The sequence below is a fragment of the Haemaphysalis longicornis genome, unplaced genomic scaffold (assembly GCF_048455015.1).
Source record: "Haemaphysalis longicornis isolate Haplotype H1 unplaced genomic scaffold, Haemaphysalis longicornis Haplotype H1 scaffold_1, whole genome shotgun sequence".
Lineage (NCBI taxonomy): Eukaryota > Metazoa > Arthropoda > Arachnida > Ixodida > Ixodidae > Haemaphysalis > Haemaphysalis longicornis.
The window spans coordinates 390,517,582-390,537,117 of record NW_027526203.1 but is presented as its reverse complement, the minus strand read 5'-3'; the positions used below and the strand labels follow the sequence as shown (position 1 = coordinate 390,537,117).

General features: G+C 49.2%; 1 protein-coding gene across 1 annotated transcript in view; it reads left to right on the top strand.

Annotated features, from left to right (window-relative positions):
• Nucleotides 1-19,536, top strand: part of Spir (spire type actin nucleation factor) — a 246,504-nt gene that overhangs the window by 83,066 nt on the left and 143,902 nt on the right. The window contains exon 2 of the mRNA XM_077686600.1: nt 6,262-6,296. Within this exon, the coding sequence (XP_077542726.1) occupies nt 6,262-6,296 (35 nt within the window). The remainder of the gene's footprint in view (nt 1-6,261; nt 6,297-19,536) is intronic.

Here is a 19,536-nt window from a genome sequence, read left to right as displayed (position 1 = left end):
AAATGAGCGTGGAAGTGGCAAAGAAACTGACAAAGGGCTTCAAAAAAAAAAAAAACGCAACGTCACCGTGAGCAATTTGTGCGGGAAACTAATCAGCCTGTTCGATCCGTGTCCGCAGGCCGAAGGCGTCCATTGAATCCTGCGTCCGCACGCGGTCGACCACCGATTTTTAAGACCTGAAGGGGTCGGCGAAAACGTCCGAATAATGTGGGACTTGGAAAACGCGCTGATATGTTACTAGAAAGACCCGGCAAAAATGTTCTAATCACTCGGGGAATCCGACGTACCTGCGTCGATAAATCGCTCGGCAACTTGTGCATAGATAAAAAATGAAGCATAAAAAACAAACGCAAAAGCTTCAACCGTAGCTAAGCGTTCCTTTCCCATTCTTTCCTAAAAAGGAATGTTTTTTAAAGCCATTTAATCCTCGGACACGTGCCAAGTGGCCGCTTATTTCTTGTGGATGAGTTTGACCGTATGGTGAATATGTTCAGGCATCTTGACAGGGTAATGAACATCGGGATTCGTGCTGCAACACTGTTAAAATGCTAGGCTTTAAAGGGGATAACTTTTCTACTAGGAGAAAGTAACACTGGGGAAGTATCGCGCACGTAATGCTTCCGTTGTTGAGAGGAAAGCCCTGGCCTCAGCCGCGAGGCAAGGCCCGAAAGGGTGGTGGGGAGAATCGCATTGCTACCGAGAGGAGTACCAACATCGGTGACCGGAGCCGTGGCTCCGTTCGTTGGGCGCGCGGCAGAAAGGCGGTCATCGTTGGCAGTTATCTTTAAAGGGGGTCTGTTCGCGGACGCCGACAGGCGGCAATTCTGACAGCGGCGCCCCTCCAATTACGAGCGCGCCTTTTGTGCGTGCCATCATGCCCCCTCCCGCGATGTTCGGTCTTAGTTTAAAGCGGTTCCACTTTCGCGAGCGCGGGTAATGAGGGAGCCGTCGGCGGGAGGTCGCGGCCGATTCCTGTGCCGCACGTGTCGTTTCGGCCGCAGCATCTGCGGGGAAAGGTTCGGCGGCGGCGCCCAGCCTTCTTGGCGTCTTGTGAACGAATCGCTTTGACGCACTCGGGGCCCCGCTGTCTCCCCACGTTTTTGTTTCGGCGCTGGGTGATTCGGCAGTGGGCGATTACGGGTCGTTCCGAAACTGGGACGTGCGCGGCGCTCCTTGGGGCCCGGCTCTTCTGCCGACTCTCGATGTCTGCCGCTGGGAAAGCGGGAACCGACCGCTCGTCGGATGTAGTTCGCGGGAATATTATTATTGCAGCCTCTCTGCCCGCATCACACGACCGTGGTAAACGCTGCCTTCGCTGCGCGTTCGGCACGGCAAGCAGAAATCATATGGCACACGTCTCGTTCGCCATTTTAATGCGCCAAAGCCTGCTCCCGGAGTGTATACTGAGCGCTCGCATTAAACTTCTGCATCCGTCATGACTGCGCGTATCGAGGCAATCTGGCCGTCGTGACCAACTTTTGCCGCGCGCTCAGCGTGCAGGGTTCGGGGCGTAGGGTCTGCGCTGGAGCCAAGGTGTTCTCTCCCTTCGTGGCGCTCCATCGCGTAGCGCGCCCCGCTGCCAGCGCACGTATCGCGGCACGACTCTCCGAAGTGCCAGTTGGATGTGTCTAGGGTTTCATACTTAAGGGGATGTACAGCGCAAAAAAGTACAAAGGACAGAAAGGATGCACGAGGCTATAACGCTTTGTCCTTGTGCATCCTTTCTGGCATTCGTACATCCCCATAAGTATGATCGAACAACCACTCCACAAAGTACCTTATTGTTCTAGGGCAGGGGTTCTCAAGCATGGTGGTCCCAGGGAACCCTGCTAAGCTCCGAGAAGTGCCAAGGAACCCCCACCCCCCCCCCCCCCTCGCTATTTTTCATTCCGCTCGCGCTACATTCACGTGCAATAAATTCAAAAAGAAGCAAGCTTACTTGCTTTCCCCAAACAGGAAAAATGCGCATGGGGGTAATATAAGGCAGAGATTCAAGTGCAATAGTTTAACCACGCGGCACGTTTTCGGAGTGTGGCTGGCTACATGTTGCTGGCTGGATTTATTGCGGAGCTCGCGCCTTTCTGTTATGCACTGAGATGTGCTTACTGACACTCGTGCGTGAGTAATGCAGGTTCCTTAGAATGATCGCACCTAGGGTTCACCATCTAAATTACTTGGCGAAGTGCGGAACCAGGGAAAATTTATCAGTGGCTCGCGGACCCCGAGGAGGGGCCTGCGGAACCCCTAGGATCCGCGGAACCCACTTTGAGAAACCATGTTCTAGGGTTTCAATTAATCCACGACCTCGCACTATGGCACGCCAGGTGTTGCTTTTACTCACCGAATTTTCGATCGTACCGGTGGATGCAGCTGGTGATTCGATCTCTGCTCGCGGACGTCATATTTCGGGCGCGTACAAAAGTCTGTGCAGGGCGAGATTTCCGGGCTGGCTAAAGCTAAAATGAAGGAAGCTCACACTAACGCGCAAGACTCGCAGGTAGCGAAGTTGTACGCAACCTTCGCGACCATTACGACGGTTTAAGTCCTCGATTGCAGCCGATTTGCTTCTTCTTCGCTGCCGCAACGACCTTTACTCCGTCTTTGTTCTATAACGGTGAAGTAGAAGCAAGTCGAAGAAGCAGAACGAACGAACGGAACGCGCACACTTAAACTAGGCGCCCGCCGGTGCAACGTGTACCCTGTCACGTGTTATGTGTCGAGCAAGTGGCGCGATTCCTCTCCCCGCAGTCACAGCCGAGTGACTAAGCCGTCTGGCTCTCGGATACCAACTCACGGTCTTAGCCGAGTGCGTAAGGCGACTGACTCTAACTCCGTTGATCTACCAGACCTGCCGGTGATTTCTTTTCTTTATATTGTTATACTGAGTGTTGTGTAACGCAGGAGTCAACGAATTCCTAAACAGCTTCGCTGTTAAAAAAGACAAAACTATTGCCTGCTCCCGTAGCTGTTCTGCTTGTTTTCCTAAGGTTGAACGTGGAACTGTGGAGCATTTCGGAAAGCGCGTCTTCCGGAAGTCTATTAATTGCTTGCTAAGTCTTCCTGTAAGTTTAGCTTGTAAGTGTGAATTAAAATCGCTTAAACTTCCAACCGTGCAGAAACGCACTTTTGCTGAATAGTTAGCGCTCAGTGAAGTGGTAAAAAAAATGGCCGCGTATCTGCTCCTTTCGTTGCAAATGTCGACGAAAGACTATAGGTCCACTGGCGCCCCTGCCAAGTAATGCCTCCCTTTTCTTTCCCACTCACCTCTGATGCTGTTCCTCTCCCGTCTCGTTCCCCTCAGGATAACACGCTAGAGGTTTGCTCAAGTCAATTTAAATTTACCGCGTTCTACTGCCCCAGGTCGGGTGCCTCGATGCCAGCGCTGCCGTACGGCGGAAACGCGCGTGAATCGAGGCACCCTACTTCAGCGTTTATAGAACCACGTTTCCCTACTCCACGAGCATTCCAAGCGGAACGGGGAACCTATCTAGTGGAACATTTCGTTGCTGCATGTTGGCGTTTGAGTTCTTAAATGCCCGTGTGGCATTTAAGAAATGCCCGTGTGGCACACCCGTGTGGCTGCTCCCTCCTCCAACACCTCACCATAGAGGGAGACATGCGTCATTTCCTGCTGCACGTGCCGCAAGTGGGAGGCCGCTGTCAATGCATTGCCAGTTGTGCACCGTGCCCTTTAGGGCGGAACAAATGTACCGATACGGCATGTTGTTAGGCTAGTTGGTGCTGTTGCATCTTATAAGTAGAAAAACTGCGCGTAAAAGACATCGACAAAAGGGAACAGGACGGACGCAGACTTACAACTAACGTTATTGAAAAAAACGAACATGAATATATACCATTTCTTACACGTGCATAGTCTTTTGCTCATGTTTTTGACGCGCAGTTTTTCTACTTATAAAATGTTCTAACTTCCTTTTCCAGCTGCACGACAACATATGCAGCTGCTAAACTCCATCGACGTCGGTTTGGCGCTTGTTGGTTGCATTTGCCCACTTTACCTCGATACATTTTTCAGCAAAAAATAATAATAAAAAAGATTTCCGTTACTTCTGGTGCAGCCACTGATTACAAAAGCTGCGCGAATAACTTTCACACAGAACGTCGGCTCGCAGTGAGTGCGTCAGCGTTTGCGTGCCTATTTTTTTTTAATAGGGCGTGAAATAAAACCAACAAAAAAAAAACGCTGAGAATTGCTGTGGCTTTTCATGTCCAACTTTCGGGGCTGGAGCGTTGTCAACGTGATTGGTCATTTTGTCTGTTGCGGTTGTCCGCGTGGTAGCCGTTCAATATTCTCGCGCACCCCCCTATTGGCCGTTCAGCTTCAATTTTCCATTCATGTGCACGTGTTGTGCGTGTTGTCATTTCAAGGTTCCGCATAAGTGGCACCCATCGGCCTGATGAAAAGGAAAAAAAAAATTGACTGAACAGTGGTTCGTAAAACGGCATTGATGTTCAATAAAAAGTGGCGTCAACTCGGGAGCTACTTGTTGGTTCTTAATTGCAGATTCTTACGCTGTTTTGAAGTTTTTATAATTTTTTATAGATTTAGTACTTGCCCGTCCCTCATCTGAAACCTTACAGATTGACGCATTCGAGGCACATGTAAATAAAAAAATACTAAAATCTGGGAACGCGCTTTTTCTTTAGTGGGATAAGGAACGTGTGTATGCACCTCCTGTTACGTCTGAAAATTCTGGAGGGGCACGGACGAGAAAATTCGTCGAATGTCATTGCCAAGTGCGCAATTCGAAACTACGGGCCGGTTTGTTCACCAAACGTAATCATTTGGGACGCTGATTTGCTCTCCGTGAAACCCGTCGCAAACAGCAGAATACAAATGTAGCCAGTCGAACCGCACCGTGTGCGACTGGGGGCCGGTGACTGCAGACATCCTTGGACATTTATTTTGCTGTGGGTTACGGCAGCGTGAATTAGTCCGTGATGGGGTGTCGCAACTTGTTAACTATTTCACCTCCCCCCCCCCCCCCTACGCACACACGCACACACGCACACACGCACGCTGACGCGCACTATCTCTTCTCCCCTCATCGTATCTGTCGAACACAAGCTAGTGGGTATCGCTGTTCCTAAAGGGATTGGGGATGTAGAGAGGCCCTATTGCTGCGCAGCGTTATGTTCACGCCAGGCGAGGGTGTTTCGTTGGCGCGGCAGATGATAACGGAATTTCCAGTTAATCGACGGGCACTAATGGCAGTAATCGTTAAAAAGCTCTTTTGTGTAAACCTGCCCCGGTACGTGCCTCACTGGCTAAGGCATTGTGCCACTGTAAACGAAAATGCGGCCACTGTTTCTAGGGTGGAGGCTAGAAATAAAACACCTGTTTGAACTTTCTTTTTCTTTTTCTCTCAACAGCCGGGGAGCTGTACATGATTGCAAACGCAGCATATAAGTGATATATCATTAAAAATTGTAGCGAAAATAGCCCACCGAAGATCCGGTCGTCGGAGTTCATTCGCCCTGCCTTAGCAAAAACGTGAGACAGGAATTCACTTCCCTTCTTCTGTGTAGTTTTGACTTCATAGATCCGAGAAGTCCTGCCTTGTGATGTTCTGCGGGGCTAAGATTTTGCAATTTTCTGCAAATTGATCATTGCTGTCAGCGACATTACATAGTACAAGCGCGTCTCTCTTTCTTCTCGGGATTTCTTTTAAAGCGAAGCTTTCAGCCTCTCAATGATGTCCTCTCTAGTACACCCAAAACGCTCTTCAGGAAAGCCTACTTTCTCTGACGATGATGATGATCGTGAGGAAAGTGAAGAAAAATTACAACGCTTCCCGTGGTCAGAATCGAACATGGTTCCCTCACGTTATGAAGACGACGTCTATCCGATTGCGCCTTTGCGTCACGGTCGAAGCAGTTTGGGTTTGGAAAGGGGTGCACGGACGTGCAAAATTAGACGGAACAAGTTGACTCGCTCTTCGGTTCCGGGTTGGTTCGTTTGGTGGTGGACTTAATTTTGGAAAGTTTCGCGTTGCCCCATCATTTTCATTTTGACAGAGGGGTATTTTATTTTGTTTATCGCGGTGCTACAACACTATATATTTTGCTGGTATGTAAAGCGTTTTTAGGACGTGCAATAGCGGACGTAACATTCAAACGACCATGACCATTTCGATTTCTTTCCGTGACTTGATTTTGACGCTGCGGAGAAAACGGCTAGCACAACAGAGTGATGATATTTGTCCTTAACTTGCCATAACTTTTGTCTTTTTTTTCTTGCAGCGGCCACAAGGAAAATTGCAACTAGCGAGTACAAGGTAAGATTTTTTTTTTCTCACGCTGCCACACTCTAAACGGAAATAATCTGGATAGGAAGTAAATGGCTTGTCCTCTAGCGTCCTCCGTATACGGAGTTTTATTTACTCCCCTAAAAGGGAGTATTTTAAAAACTCCCTTAAGGGGGAGTATATGTCTGTGTGTCGATATTTGGGCGCACATTAAACATCGCAGGGGGTAGAAATTAATCCGTAGCCCTCCGCTACGCGCGCCTAGTAGCCCGGGTGTAGCTTCGGCGCCTAAGGCCCTGCAACTCTTATCGACTGCATGCTTAAAAGGAGGGTAAGAGGCGAATTTTGTCGTTCACAATGCTCGTTATGGACACAGTTGCACGTGCAATGGGCCAGCCAAGTATTCTCGGGGCACTCGAGCCTTGTCCGCTGTACGTCGCAATAAAAAGCGAACGTCCACGGCAGAAATGTACAATATATCGTGTCGCAAACTAGCGAGTGATGTCAGGTCAGTCAATCTTGTCCGCTGTACGTCGCAATAAAAAGCGAACGTCCACGGCAGAAATGTACAATATATCGTGTCGCAAACTAGCGAGTGATGTCAGGTCAATCAATATCAGCGTATCGCGTAATGTCAGCATCAAAGTTTTCTGGTTCATTGCTGCTTTACTTGATAGCCTCGTAAGCGTTATGAAGGTACGTGTTGAACACCTAAGTACGAACTAGAGTATGGTTTCCAGAAATTACCCAGCCTTCAAGTATGACTGCTGTAGCTTGTAATGCATGTGCCCTGTTAGCTGGGGCTAAACGAAAATGCGGATTACAAAAAAAAAAAAAAAAAAACCAAGTCGTTGTTGTTCACATTGGCGCGCCAATGTGGCCGACAAGTTTTTGTCATTTTGGTTAGCTTGAGAACCGGTTCTGCAGTCGTGGCTGGGGATGCGACCATAGCAGTGAATTATTTTATCCTTTATTGTAAAGAAAGAGTCACTGTGCGCTAAATTTCTTTCTGCAGTTACGTCGCCTCTACACGCGCGAAAGCCACCGAAAAACCGCATATTTTATCCAGAGCAAAAGACAAAGCGCTGCAGCAGAAGCAGGCGTCGACCGCCGTCGCTGCCGCGAACATTTGTGGCCGGATCTTTGGGCCCCGCAGCGAGCAGCGTCAGTAGCTGCTGCGCGTGTCCATCCAGGAGAATGCGAGCGCGGTCTTTTCTCCTCCGCGGCTTCCATTACCTCGTTGGCATTTCCGCGCCTTTCGCGGGGCGCCGAGTGCTTGGTAGCGACATTAATATTTACATTCTGCGCGGCCAGCGTGACTGGCGGCGGCGGCGGCCTGTAAAGGTGGCCGTCTAGCTGCTGCTGCTGGCGGCCTCTGCCTCGATCGCGCCGTTTGAGCAGCGATGGGCGAGCGACGACGCTGACCGCGTAAACCAGGCCGATCTCGCGCCCCGACCGGGCTTTCAGAGCGGGACCCGCGAAGCAGCCCAGCATAGGCGCGCAGGTGTGGCCGCCGAATCGTTGCTCGGTATGTGGAGCTCTCTGCCAGGCAGAAACCCGAGCGCTGATCATTGCCGCGCGCTTTTCGAACCGCCTAAACTGCGCCCGTTCGACGGGGGGTGGCGGCGGCGGGTGTGCCGTAGCCGTCCCACGGCTCCTTTCCTTGGCCGTATTCAGTGACACGTTCACGCTGCCTTGATCAACGCCATTCGTGTGTGCTCGGCGGACCGTTGTGGAGAAGACAGCGATGATGCTGCCAGTTCAATTCAGCCAGTGCTGTTCTTTTAGTGTTGCACCGAGGTGCAGGGTGGGACTGCCTTCCGCGAAGAACGAGGGATGAACTGTTTTCACCGACGCGTGCAATAACGCTTTTCATGGTGTCGGCTGCGCTGTTATTCGTTCCGCGTATTCCCCGCCGAGAGTTTCGGGAACGATCCACAGCCTGCTGTGCAGCACATGTATAGCGTGTAATAGCGGTGCACTATACCTAGGGCTGCGTACGGCGATTGCTGCTCGTGCACTAAGGCGCGTAGGCGCGCGTCGTTCATGAGCCGTTGTAGATGGCGGCCTGCGTGCGTGTGCCTTCGAGAAGTGCCCTTCGTGTCGCACTTGTTCCTGTTTTCGCGAGCGAGGAGAGAAGGAAACGGAGTCGGCGCTCGTTCGATCTGCGTCCCGAAACGCGGCGCGTGTTTTTTGGGCCAAACGGGTGCGGCGCCTGCGACAATTATTCATCACTGCCGTGGTCACACCAGTGGCTATCACTTTCGCCGCCGTCGATCTTGTGCGTCTGTGCCCTGAGCGCTGTCCCGGGGAACTCTTGAGGCTACCGCCCCATGCTCGTAGCTGCACTCGATCTGCTTTTGGAACAGTGAGGAACTTTGTTTCCCGTGGGGCACTTCGGTCGTCGACTGGTCGCGGGCACCCCGCGGTGCGCAGGAGCGGCACGCGTTGGTCATCGAGGCGACCCGTGCCGTAGTCGCTGCCGTGCTTCTCCTGGGCGCGCCTGCTGCTCGCGGCTGCTGCCGGCGACGTGTGCAGGGACGTGTGCGGCGGCTCGCTTGTTGCCCGAGAGCGGGCCAATTAAGTGGGGCCTGCGCGGCGGGTGTGCCACGATTCCGTATGCATCGCCCGAGGCACGCTTCCGACCGGGCACCCGCAAAGTTCACTGGCGGCCTTCAATGCTGGCCTCGTTTTGGCGTCCGCGCCCGGCGCGGTTCACCCTCGTGCGCTGGCCCCGCCGCTTCTTCGGCCACGCGGCCTCAAGGTTGCCCCCTGCACCACGTGGCCGAGCTCGGGCCTTTCTTTGGACTCGGGCACGACCTGGGGTTTCCGTGCTGCGGGCCTCTGTGCGGCCCTGAAGGCGCTGCAAGGGGGCAGGAGGGGGCAACGGGCGATGCGCGGTCACCCACGCAGCCGAGTGGGCCTTTCCGCTTCCCACCGGCGCCCTTGGCGGTCCGAACTTGTGTAGGAAGCGTCCAACCTTGGCTCTGGCTGCCGGCCGCCCGATGACTCGAAGCTGCCGCGTGTGGTAACAGCGATGTCCCCACGGACGGCTGCCCCTGTTTGGCTTTGCGTGCCCTGCACCCGCGCAATCAGGCGTGCCGCCCCGATTGCAGGATGCCTGCAGGTAGAGCCCAGGAAGCGCGGCTCCAGAAGTCACTCACGGGTCGGGCAGCCGCAGTCGCCGAAGCTCTACGGTCTTCGGCCACCAAGCTGCGCTAACCCTTGGTTAAATAAAGTGTTATCTCTCTCTCTCTCTCTCTCTCTCTCTCTCTCTCTCTCTCTCTCTCTCTCTCTCTCTCTCTCTCTCTCTCTCTCTCCGCGGCTCGCAATGTTAGAGGTCGGGCCGACTGGCTGCTATTGTTATACACAAAACGCCCATCGGACGGCATAGGTGTGCGTTTTTCTGTCCTTGGTTCCGTATGAACTGTCGATTGCGACGACTGTGGTGCTTCGGCTTTGGTGCGCAAGCCGCTTTGAGAAAGTGGGTGTGGCGAGTCTGACAGGCCGTGCGGATAGCGTATAGGTGTGGCGTCGGCAGTAAGTGCTCGAGTCTTTCGCACGACAGTCTTGTTCTCTGGGCGGCCAGCTCTCAGCTGACTGCGTACGCGGTGCCAGAAAGCTTGCAGGTAAACTCGGCGGCCTTCTGCGGCAACGCTATTTGTTCATTCCCGGATCACTTTTTCGAAGAGCAAAATCACTGCTCTTTTCCCCTTGTTCGCCATTGTCTAGGTATGTACTCGAATTGCTCATATTTCTCACATTATATATATATATATATATATATATATATATATTGTAAGGGCCTTGGGTACTCGGTGAGGTAAGGCGTTTATTTTACGACCAAGCCATCTCGGAACACTGGTCCAGCCACCAACGATGATGATGATCAGTCTCGTAGTAGACGAAGCGTTCCTCGATGTGTTTGGTGATGGGGATAATGGAGCAGTGAAATAAATGATTTTCTACGCTTCGGAGCTTCGCGCTCACAATATATATATTTATATAAACACACAAATAAGGGTTGGAAGTCAAGAAAACCTCGAAAAGCAAAGGGGAGAATGTGGTGGGTCATTGAAACAGATAAAGAATTTGAAAAGACAGAAAGAAAGTGGAGAAAAAATGCCCGCCGGGTGGTATCCGAACCCACGACCTCCAGAATACCGGTCTGGTGCGATGACCACTACGCTATTGTCCCCTCCACTTTCTGGGGTACTTATGTTAAGGTATTTTGGTTTTCTGCGCTTGGGAGTGGTAGCCAGCTCCACCCAGACTATTCGGGGTGAAGGGGACCTTCTTTTTAACCCCCGGGCCTTGACTCGAGTGTCTACGACATGTCGAGAGTGGTCGACCTGCGTTGAACCCTCATTTAAGCTTCTTATGGCAACTTATTACAGCTTTTCGGTCGACCAACTGGTCCCACTAACAAAGCTTTAGCTTTAAAAGGGGGCAGTGTCACACTGCCCCTTTTTGCATAATAAGTAGCGGGATCCCACTACTTATTATAGTATTTGCATGACAGCATGTTTTAACGGCTTGTTCTTGCGTGACGCGAGACTCTATTACGTTGATATCTGCGTTTTCCGTTTTGATGCACAGTCTTTGGCGTGCTATCTTAACCATCTGCTTTACGTGCCGTCATACCAGCGTAATTAGTATGCTGTGGACAACTCACAGGCATGTCGCGCGGAGCTTGCTCACATCTACACGCTTTAGAAATGCTTACTTGAATGATTTCAAGTGAATTTACAACATTGAGCACTAATGCTGCTTTACCAACGCGAGAGACAGGAGGACAGCGGCACGGAACACCGTTAACAGCTTTTGCATACCGTAGGAAAGTTGCCACCGCTTCCACTTGACCTCCATTGCGCTTGTTTATTGCCCTGGCACTACATCAGAGCAATCCGTTCAATACAGGACATTATTTATGACCCCTCATTTAAAGTGACAGAACCATATCGTGACGGGAGCCCTATCAAAATAAAAAAGTACGGTCAGGCAGTTTGTTTCCATGAACGAGGACCTGATCAAAATTTTGAAATGAGGCCTTCCTACCTAAATAGTGGCGATGCTCCAACTTTCAAGCCAACGACTAAGGCTTCAGTAATCAGGTGCGTTTGTATCCAGGCGCAAAGGCCACGCACACAGAAGCGCAGCAACCAAACCACGGAGAAGTTTGGCACAACGGGAGGAGAGGGCTGCACATTTCGATTGAACCAAAGCACGGTGTCGCACTGCTGAGAGCTCTCAAAGCACTCGCAAAGAAGGGCGCTATTGGAGCCGCAATTGTTACAAACAAACACCTTTCGACAGCTGTGTGTTCTGCATTGTCTTGTATAGCACGAGGACGCGGGTTCGATTCCCGGGTGCGGCGGCCGCTTTTCTGATGGAGGCGGAAGGCAAAAATGCCCGTGTATTCAAGATTTCAGCGCACGTTAAAGATCCCCAGGTGATCAACAATAATCCGGAGCCCTCCACTACGGCACGGCTGAAAAGCGTCGGTGCATTAAGCCCCACCATCCATCAATCAATCAATCAATCAATCAATCAATCAATCAATCAATCAATCAATCAATCAATCAATCAATCAATCAATCAATTGTCTTATATTATGACTAAAGTAATCGTATATCCCAGCTGCCCACTACCAGAGAGTGGAGGTAGATCGCTCAGTAACACATCCGAAGCTCGCTTCTTACGCTTATGGCGGGTGCCGGGCACAAAAATTCCTCACCCACAATTTTCTTTTTTCTGCCTTGGTTTTGACTTGCTGGAGCCCCGGGGCCCCGTTGCAACATATGTGCACGGACATTTGGCAGTGGCTGTCCCAAGGGGAAGGGGGGGTGGGCGAAGGGGGCGATCGCCCCTTCCCCCCACAGGGATCTACAGCTTTTTAAATTTTTTTTAAGCATCTCACTTGTGCGAGGTCTCAAAAGTGTTGCAACCGTCAGAAATGCGGGCTCGGGCCAGCCGCTGTACCGCTTAAGGGGGGTAGCGTTATTTAGTAACGCTAAGGGAGGCCAAAAACCACTTTGCCGCTAAGTGATTGTGTGCAAGCGGGTTATTCGCATATCCGTGCACGCCGGCATGCTTATAAGCTCCTCCGAAAAACTGGTGCAAGAAAATGAGCGGTTATTTATTCGACCCCCCCACCCACCCCCACCCCTCGCCTCCTCCAAAACTGATCTCTGGGACCGCTACTGACATGTGGTCGACAGCATGGTGCCGTATTCCCGCGAGATGCCTACCAGGGCGGCTTACAAGCTAGCAGGCACGCCGGATGCGGAGGGTGGGAGGAGAACGCCAAGCAGACTCGTTGTTTCATGTGCGAACGTTTTGTATTGTTAGCTCCAAGATTTCACAGCAGCAGGTTGCGGTGAGAAACAGCGCGGCTTCGGATCTGATCTGAGCTTTTCCGAGGGATACTGTTATGGTTGAAAGGTGAAATCGGCCGTTAGTCATAAACTGAGCGGCGCGAGGTGAGACTTCCCGGAGGACTTATCTTTATGACAGGAAAGATAGTTTACTTGTGTGATTTAAATTGCACCACTCTCTCGCAAGCTCGCCGGCAGGGCGTGCTTGCCGCAGTGGCTCCATATATGCTTGACAACGAGGTTACTAGAGATTTAGGTTAGCAGCTCGAGCTACGCTACGCACAACTCGTAGCCCTGTGTATCTCCCGCGCGTATACCTGCCGGCATGCGGCTCAGTTGCTAAGACTCACAGGGTCGCGGTTTAGGTTCCCGGCTTGCGTTGTTTGTGATTGAGGCGAAAAAACACATTCGGCCGCGGGAAGGAGGTTTGCGGCAGTCCCAGGTGGTCTGAGCCCCGCCCTCCACCGTGGTGCCCCTTGTAGCCCCTGTGTCTGTAGCTTAAGTGCCCCAAAACCTAATTCGGTTCTGCGCTGCTGCTCGTTACGGTGCACCATTGCTTGCTTACATTATTTTTTTCTCGGAAACTGCGTGAGTTGCTAATAGGACAGTCAGCAGGTACAGCGGGCTTGTACGTGGCTTTGGCACTTCAAGTTATTTTTCCCGAATCCTTTCATGATAGACTGTCTTTTTGGGCTTATCGAATCGACAGAGCTGAATATGCTCGACAGAAACAATTCTAAAAAAAAATGTGCATTGATTCAAAGATAAGCAGTGGATTAATATCGCACGAAGAACTTATATTAATAGTGATTTTTTTCTAGCGCAACAAACGGGTTTTACTGTTCTTCCTTAACTTTTCGGGGTAAGTAAGCGACGCGAAGTGTCAGGTGGCGTAACGTTCATCCGTCGTCAACACTGCCGACAACCGGCTTGGACTGCGTCACATCATCACCATGCTTTGTGTTACGTGTTTGCAGCTCTACTTGCCTGTCAACATCACGTTGACTTTGTCCCTTGAAACTGGCTCCGTGTTCCATGTTGGCTACGTAGGAGAGTTTTCGTTTTTGCGTGTGTCAGTGCAGTGCGGGTGTGAAGCGCGGTGAAGTCAAGCTTGATGCGGGGGTGGTTCATGACAAGGAGCAACTCTCACCAGGGAAAGGGTCTGTCTCCGGGTTTCTCGTGATTCATCACGAAGAATGTATATTAATATAAGTGCATGAATACAAGGAAGTCTGCTACCGCGTCCTGCTTGCCTTAGTGTGCACGGCAACCCAGCGGCGATAAAGTTTACCAAGACACTGTCCGAACTCTCGGAACTTGTCCCTCTTGATGTGGCCCCGTTTGGTATAATAGGCACTCCTATATATTCGGTCGTAAACGAATATTTGAAAAGAGGCCAATATAGCCGATATATGTGCGAAAACACCCCGTTAGTTTGTTTGTTTGTTTGTTTTCCCCTAAAGCCCCGGTGCATCCGATGTGTTAACTCCTCCCTCCTCTATCCGAGATACTGGAGTACACCCTTCGAGCACAAATCCTACTGCCGAATTTCAGATTATCGAATTACGTTCAAATCCTGTACGGAAAATGTCCGATTCGTACTCGACCGTTGGCATACTTACTCAAACTTCCGGTGAACTTAGCTTGTGAGGTGAATAAAACTGGTCCCTCTTGCCTGGCTTTTTGAGTTCTTGACTGCGCGAGCGTGCGTGGTAAGTTTGATGGCTTGATCTTAAATGAGCGCGGTCTGATTGCTGCGGTGGCGGGTCCTTAGACGCGTCTCGCTTGTTTGCAGCGTAGCGCGTACGAGGAGCGCGCGAGAAAACGCGCACCAAATCTGATAATAGAAGTGACAGAGCGAGTGGAGAGCCTACCTCGGCCACTTTAGTGGAGAGGGTGGTGACAGTGACGCTCAAGAAACGTTTCAATCCCGGCAGCGAGAATGAGGTCAACCGGATTGGCGGCGAGATGGTCGGCTGTGGACGCCAGTGGTGCCCCTTGTTGCTTTGAGCGCAGTGGTTCGGACAAAGTACGTGTAAATTGCTTCTTGGGTTACTGAGTGCTGCAGAACTTCCGAAATTCTTTCTTGTGAAAGATCCCAGCTATCAAAATCGCGGAGAAAAGAATGCAGAGAGAGAGGCTTTGCAAAGAATGAACGGGGATAAAGAAACTAAAATCGCAGTGGTCTGGAAGGAAAGCGCCCGCTGTCCGTAATGTCTTCGCAGATTTTACGAACCCCATTATGTTTGCGCAGTGCGCTCCCATTCTGAAGGAAGCGTTGGCTCTGGTCGTCCTGGGCGGCCGAGATGTATGCCGCTAGCGCGAAGATGCCCCGCGTGCGAACCTCTCGTCGAAAAAGGCGAGTTTCCATCGAGCAGGTTCGGTATCGCGAACGCATTTAGAAGAGCCCCCTTGATGTCAGTGATCGGTCAGCCTTTTGCGTAAACACGAGTGTTCGCGTAGTAGGGGAATGGCGGTTAACCTTCCCCCGCGGAGTCGTCGAGTGCGTGAAACGCGAAGAAACAAGCCTGCCTAGCGACCGAGCAAGTGAGGGAACTATCGAATAAGCAGGTGAGCAAACGAGAAAGCAAGCAAGTAACCAAGCTGATCGAAGGCGCGTGGCGCCACCGACAGTATGTACGCGTGAGGAAACAACCCTCCAAGCGATCAACAGGTGGGCGGGGCCGGAAGTGACCGTGCGAGAAATGAGGGATACCAACAGGATCAGCAAGTCCCGCAGTACGATGCCACAATCAGTTTCCTGCCCGGACGGCCAGCCGTCTTTGGCAAAAAAATGCTCGAGGGCGTCAAATAATGGGTGATGTGTGGCTAGTTGGCGACCTGTACGTTGCTTGCGAAGAAGCAACGCGAAATCAAAGGCGGACAAAACGGAGGCACGCAGACGGAACGCTATACTTTCTACATCTGATTTATTGGCAAGCATAAGTATGTAATGCAGGAGGCGGAATTTTAAGCCTCCTGTATTGCAAAAGCCCTACAAATTTTCATTTATAGAACTTTTCAGCCGTGCCTCCTAATCACCTGTGGTATCGGGGCGTATATGTGATTAGTTTCTTTCGGATCCCAGCTTTTACAGCTCACTAACTTTATTTTTAGCATCTGCGTTGCACGCACGCATGCGCACAAATTTGAAGATGATTGAGGGCCCGTTTAGAATAATGGCGAGTCGTGATTGTGTCTACAGCATTTTCTTTGATCAATGTACAGACATAAAGACACCAGCGGAGCGAACGTTGATCGGTCGTAGAGTTAGTGCAGTTTCGAAGTGCTACGAAGTTTCCGTGAGGTTATACTTGATGTAGAACGACCACCGCTTGATATTTATTTATTTATTTATTTATTTATTTATTTATTTATTTATTTATTTATTTATTTATTTATTTATTTATTTATTTATTTATTTATTTATTTATTTATTTATTTATTTATTTATTTTATTTTATTTTATTTTATTTTATTTTATTTTATTTATTTAAAAACATACTGCAGGCCATGTAGGCCCAAGCAGGAGGGGCATAATGTGGTAACAGTATCAACCAAATACAAACAGTAAACAGCAAAAAGCAGAAACAAGAACTGAAGTATAAAACAGTGAACGCTAGAGGCAACTACAAAGGCACAACTAAACATTTGCCTCAAATGAACCAAGAGAGTTTAGACAATTTTCGGGTGTATTGTTCCAATCATTAATTGTGCGGGGAAAAAAGGAAAATTTAAACAGATTGGTGGAAGCGAACATTGGGGTTAAGGGCAGAGAATGGGAATGACGAGTACAGCGAGTAGCAAGGGGTTTCAAGAAAGAACTACAGTCTAAAGCAAGTTTGCGGTGATAAAGTCAATACAATAATTTAAGGCGGAGATACTGTCTTCTGGACTGCAAGGTTGGAATTCCGTTGTCACGCATGAGCTCGGAAACAGAATCTGTGCGATGAAATTTTGAATAAACAAACCGAATAGCTCTCCTTTGGACCTTTTCTAATAAGTCAATATTCTTTGATGTATGAGGGTCCCAAACAGCGCAAGCATATTCTAGTTTAGGTCTAATTAGCGTTATGTATGCAAGTAGTTTCACATTATTTGGAGCGTCTCGAAGCTTATGCCGAAGTAAACATAATTTACGAAAGGAAGAGGAAGAAACGTTAGTAACATGCGAGTTCCAGCTTAAATTATTTGTTAAAGTTATGCCCAAATATTTGTATTCCTGAACTTGGTTTAAGGGATTTCCTGCAAGAGAGTACGAAAATTGGTGAGGATTCCGTTTATTGGTGATGCGGAGGGAGGCGGTTTTATCCGGGTTTAGTACCATGCCCCATTCAAGGCTCCAGGAGAGGATTGCAGCAAGAGAGGAGTTTAGAGCTTCCTGGTCACTAATAGAATGACTATTATTAAAGGTAACGCAATCGTCGGCGAAAAGTCGAATATGAACGGGTTCTTTGATTACCGAGACAATATCATTACAGTAAATTAGGAAAAGTAAGGGGCCAAGAACGCTACCCTGTGGGACTCCGGAGGTGACTGGAAGAGTACTAGAAACAGAACCATCAATGTCTACATATTGACTTCGATTAGATAAATAATCCGAAACCCATGCTACAAGAAAAGAAGGAAGCCCGATGAGATGCAGTTTGTGAATTAATTTATGATGCGGTACTGAATCAGGTGAAGTCTAAAAAAATTACATCTACCTGCCCACCATCATCAAGGCTTGAAGCAAAAGAATGAACAATTAAACATATTTGAGTTGTGGTTGAAAAGCCCTTCCTAAAACCATGTTGCAGTGGAGATAGAATCTGGTGTTCGTCAAAAAAATTTAAGATAAGAGTTGCTACTATATGCTCTAGAAGTTTCCATGAGGACGACAGAATAGAAATTGCACGATAGTTAGCGAAAGAAAGAGGGTCACCTTTTTTAAAGATAGGAACAACACGCGCCACTTTAACATCCTGAGGTATAATAGCAGATCTAATGGACGCCTGAAAAACAATAACGAGGAAATTGGCTAAGTGTGCAGCATAGCGACGCAAGAAAGCGTTGGGTAAACCATCGGGTCCTGGAGAAGATTTTAGTTTTAAATTGAGGAGCATGTTAAGAACGCCATCGTAAGACACCACGTTAATATCTGGGGAATTGGAAATGATTGGAGGATGTATACCAGAGCTAGAAAAGACGCTGTGAAAGTATTGGTTAAACTGGCAAGCGATATCCGAGGGGTTATCTAACAATGCGCCGTTGTGCGAAATCTTATAAATCTTCTTTTTACGTTCGCTGATAAAGCTCCAAAATTTCTGGGGGTCCTCTTTTATGAAATTGGGCAGGGTAGCATTAAAATCAACTCTTGGCCTGACGGATCTCTTGCGCAAGCGCAGAGCGGACTTGATGAAGTTGAGAAGGGGCACAACGCTTAGATCGCAAGCGCTTGGCTTTGCGCTTTAAGTGAATTATCTTTGGATTGATCCAGGGGGTGAATTTGTTAGTTTTCTTGGTTTTGGTGGGTATGAAATGATCTAGGCAAAAATAACACATGCTTTTGAAAGAGTTCCAAAGTACAGAGACATCATCATGATCAAATTTAACAAGTTGTGCACTGAGGTAATCAAGAACTGCCACATCATTAGCGCGTGCGAAATCTTTAAGTTTCTTAATACTGCATGGCTTAGTCATATGCTTACAGCACAGAAAGAAGGTTACAGAAACAATGCTATGGTCAGATAAACCGGGCTCAACCGAAACTTCGTATTGATTGATAGAACGCGGGAGAAAAACAAGATCAAGTAGAGAACATGAATTGCCGGCAAAACGCGTCGGTTGACATACAACTTGAACGAGATTGTGCTGCAGCAGTATATCAAAAATTACATTTGCGTTGTTAGAAGTAAGGGTACAGTGCCTGACCTCAAGCGATCCCAATCAATGCTTGGGAGGTTAAAATCCCCGGCAATAATTAATTTCTGGTGGTTATATTGGGCCATATGTGACTGTAAATTCAACAAGAAGTCAGGCGCTGATTCCGGAGGTCTGTAAACGGCACATAATATGAAAACATTCTGAAAAAGTTTTATCCTCAGGAAAAGACTCGCTATCCTCAGCTTGAGGAAGAGCAGTAGCCTCAACGCAGGATTTAACAATGACTGCGACTCCGCAACCACGGGTTAGCCGATCTCTACGGAAAATATTGTATGTCGGAGGTATTAAATCATCATCGTGAATGCCGCCGTGAAGCCAGGTTTCCGTTAAAACTACAATGTGCGGGTCATGAGATAATAGGAGGGATTCAAGCTGCTCAGTCTTATTTACGACGCTGCGTGTGTTGATATTAAGCAATCTGATACATTTGGAACGAGCCGGTCAAGATGAACTGTGATCACTGGATGCACTCGAAGCAGCGCTGCGGGATGCGCGCGCAGGTTCTACAGGAGACGTGGCGGAAACTTCATGATTGACGGGTCTACAGTGAACTTTCAAAGGTGGAAGCTTTTGTCGCTCATTTGTTGTTTCGTTCCTTATGTAGCAATCATCGCCTATTTTTAACTGATCATGAAACAGACCTACTTTCTTTCCCTCCAGCTTATCGGATTAAAATGGTCCACAGAATGCAGCTGATATAAAATCCTCAACATTTGCACAGTGACACAAGGGAAGCACTTTAAGTCAGGCCGCGTTGTTACGAAATTTCGGATATTCGAAGTGACCGCCGCGGTCAGGTGACGCTGCCATGTAGGTTTATGCGTTAAAAATTCGTCGATTCGCACCGAAATTCCTCCTTGAGTCGGTTTGTATGGAATATTGTGTCAGTAAGTACGTTTAGGCGGACATTTAGTGCAGTTTTGTTGCTTTCACAAACGGAGACATAGCTGGCGAAAACCTTGTCTGGG